This window comes from Aplysia californica, unplaced genomic scaffold, assembly GCF_000002075.1.
Source record: "Aplysia californica isolate F4 #8 unplaced genomic scaffold, AplCal3.0 scaffold00053, whole genome shotgun sequence".
Taxonomy (NCBI): Eukaryota; Metazoa; Mollusca; class Gastropoda; order Aplysiida; family Aplysiidae; genus Aplysia; species Aplysia californica.
The window spans coordinates 901,286-903,346 of NW_004797323.1; the positions used below are offsets into that span (position 1 = coordinate 901,286).

General features: G+C 39.9%; 1 protein-coding gene across 1 annotated transcript in view; it reads left to right on the forward strand.

Annotated features, from left to right (window-relative positions):
* Positions 1–1,823, forward strand: part of LOC101852671 (macrophage mannose receptor 1) — a gene marked incomplete at its 5' end in the record, with an annotated part of 3,959 nt that extends 2,136 nt beyond the window's left edge. Inside the window, 1 exon segment of the mRNA XM_005092798.3 lies at positions 960–1,823. Within this exon segment, the coding sequence (XP_005092855.1) occupies positions 960–1,456 (497 nt within the window). The 3' untranslated portion in view covers positions 1,457–1,823.
* Between the last annotated feature and the right edge of the window lie 238 nt (positions 1,824–2,061).

Below are 2,061 nucleotides of genomic sequence, written 5' to 3' on the forward strand. Positions count from 1 at the left end.
AATAATCATCATCATAATCATCATAATCATAATAAATGGCATTTATAAAGCTCTCAACCCCGATTAACGTACACAGGCTCTGAGCGCTTTACAATACAATACAACAGTAACATATTACGTTGTGTTCTTAAAAAGAAAATCTCTCTAATTATTCATCTTATAAAATTAAAAACAGAAATGACTTCAGCTAATATTTTATATAAATTTTAATTAATCAAAGGATTTATTGTTCTCTCTTAAACTAGACTTACTTGGCAGAGCATTCCAGATAGTGGGGCCTTGATATCTGTAAAGTTGCTGAACATTATTAAATCTTTTCGGTCTAATACACCTAGAAAATACTGGTCATAATAAGACAAAACTCTGGTATAAAATTGTGTTTTATGCACTACCGCTTTAACTTGTGCTTAACTCTGTAGGTGAAATCGCATTACACCATTACAAGTAAAATTAGACCCATAGAGTTTTCCATTATCACTAGTTACAGCAGGAGAAAAAATAACAACCATTAAGTTCAAGGATAATTAGATTAACCTAATGGCAGATGTAATAAGGCTGAAATACAATGTGCCCATAAGGCTAGTTGAAAGTCAAAGTAAAAGATAATAAATGTACTTATTCATGTCACCCCAAAATAGAGTGTAATTTATTTGATTGGTGTGCGTTGGTGGTTATGTTTTGTCCTTTCATAAATTGCCAAACCATCAAACAAACCTCTCATCCAATACATGTAAAGTCGATATTGTCTAAGACAGCCATGCCTTGTTGAGTAGAAAAGGGATTTTGTTAGACAGGTGAACGTCTTGCACTAAAAAATTGTGACATTGTAACATTATTCTTTAAAAGCAAAGGGAGGGGGTGAGAAGTGGCATATTTTATATTATTTTATATAATTTTCTTGGACTGGTGTCCGCTAGAGCAGGTTTGATTGTGTATATTTTATTTTCTCCAATATTCAGCTGACGCCATGACCCTGAACGATTGCCCCTCCGACCTGGCCAGAGACCACAGTCTGCAGATCTACAAGAACTCGTGCTTCCAGTTCGTCCTGGACCATCACCGAGACTACCCCGAGGCGAATAAAGACTGCAAAAGACACGGCGGTACCCTGGCTCTGACCAAGACGAAAGACGTGCAAGACTTTCTGGTGGGTCAACTGGAGCATACGTATCACCACGGCTCTGTCGTCTGGATCGGTCTCACTGACATGGTCAAAGAAGACACATATGTGTGGGAGGACGGAACTGTTCTGGGCCCAAACGACTTCAAGCACTGGGCATCAGGGCGGTTGTTGCATCAGTTCGACGACTGTGCCGCGCTGGACCCTAGCGAAAATGGTTTGTGGTACGACTACCCGTGCGAGAGTCATCTTTTTGGACTTATCTCTGCCGAAAAGTCTTATGTTTGCGAATACAAAATGCAAGTCGCTTCCCCAACACCCCCAGTAGAGGGGTGATACGAAGGCGGCAATCTTACAAGACAAGTACGGACGAAAATGTAACTAGATCTAACAACCTGAGGTATTCTCAACTGCATCTTATTTTCACTCCTGGTTTCACAAATTAAATAAGATAATAAAGACTCTTTCATGTTCTTAAATGATGATAAAGAAGCGAAATGCGCGTGGTCGCATCACAATACATCAGAAATCTGCAAACGCACAAGGTACAGAAAAAACTGGCAGGGTTGTCACAAGCGTTTCCAGAGGGAGGGAGAGGGGTCCTCTGACAATACGTGAACTGTACAAAAACATCGCTTTGATTCTGATCTATGCTCTGAAGTAAAAACAACCAAGAAAAAATAAATGTTTCATACTATGCTCAGCTCGTGTTACTTCTGTGTTACTGTGGGGGTTTTTACGTGTGTGTGTTTTGTTTTGTTTTGTTTGTTTGGGGGGGGGTTCTTGTCGGGTTGTCTTTTTGTTGTTGTTGTTGTTGCCTTCTTGACGTCATGGGGATGGAAGATAATTTATTATGGTTTATGGTAGGTATGGGAACAGGAGGAGGAATAGGAGGAAGAGAAATAGGAGGAAGAGAAATAGGAGGAGGAGGAGGAGGAGGA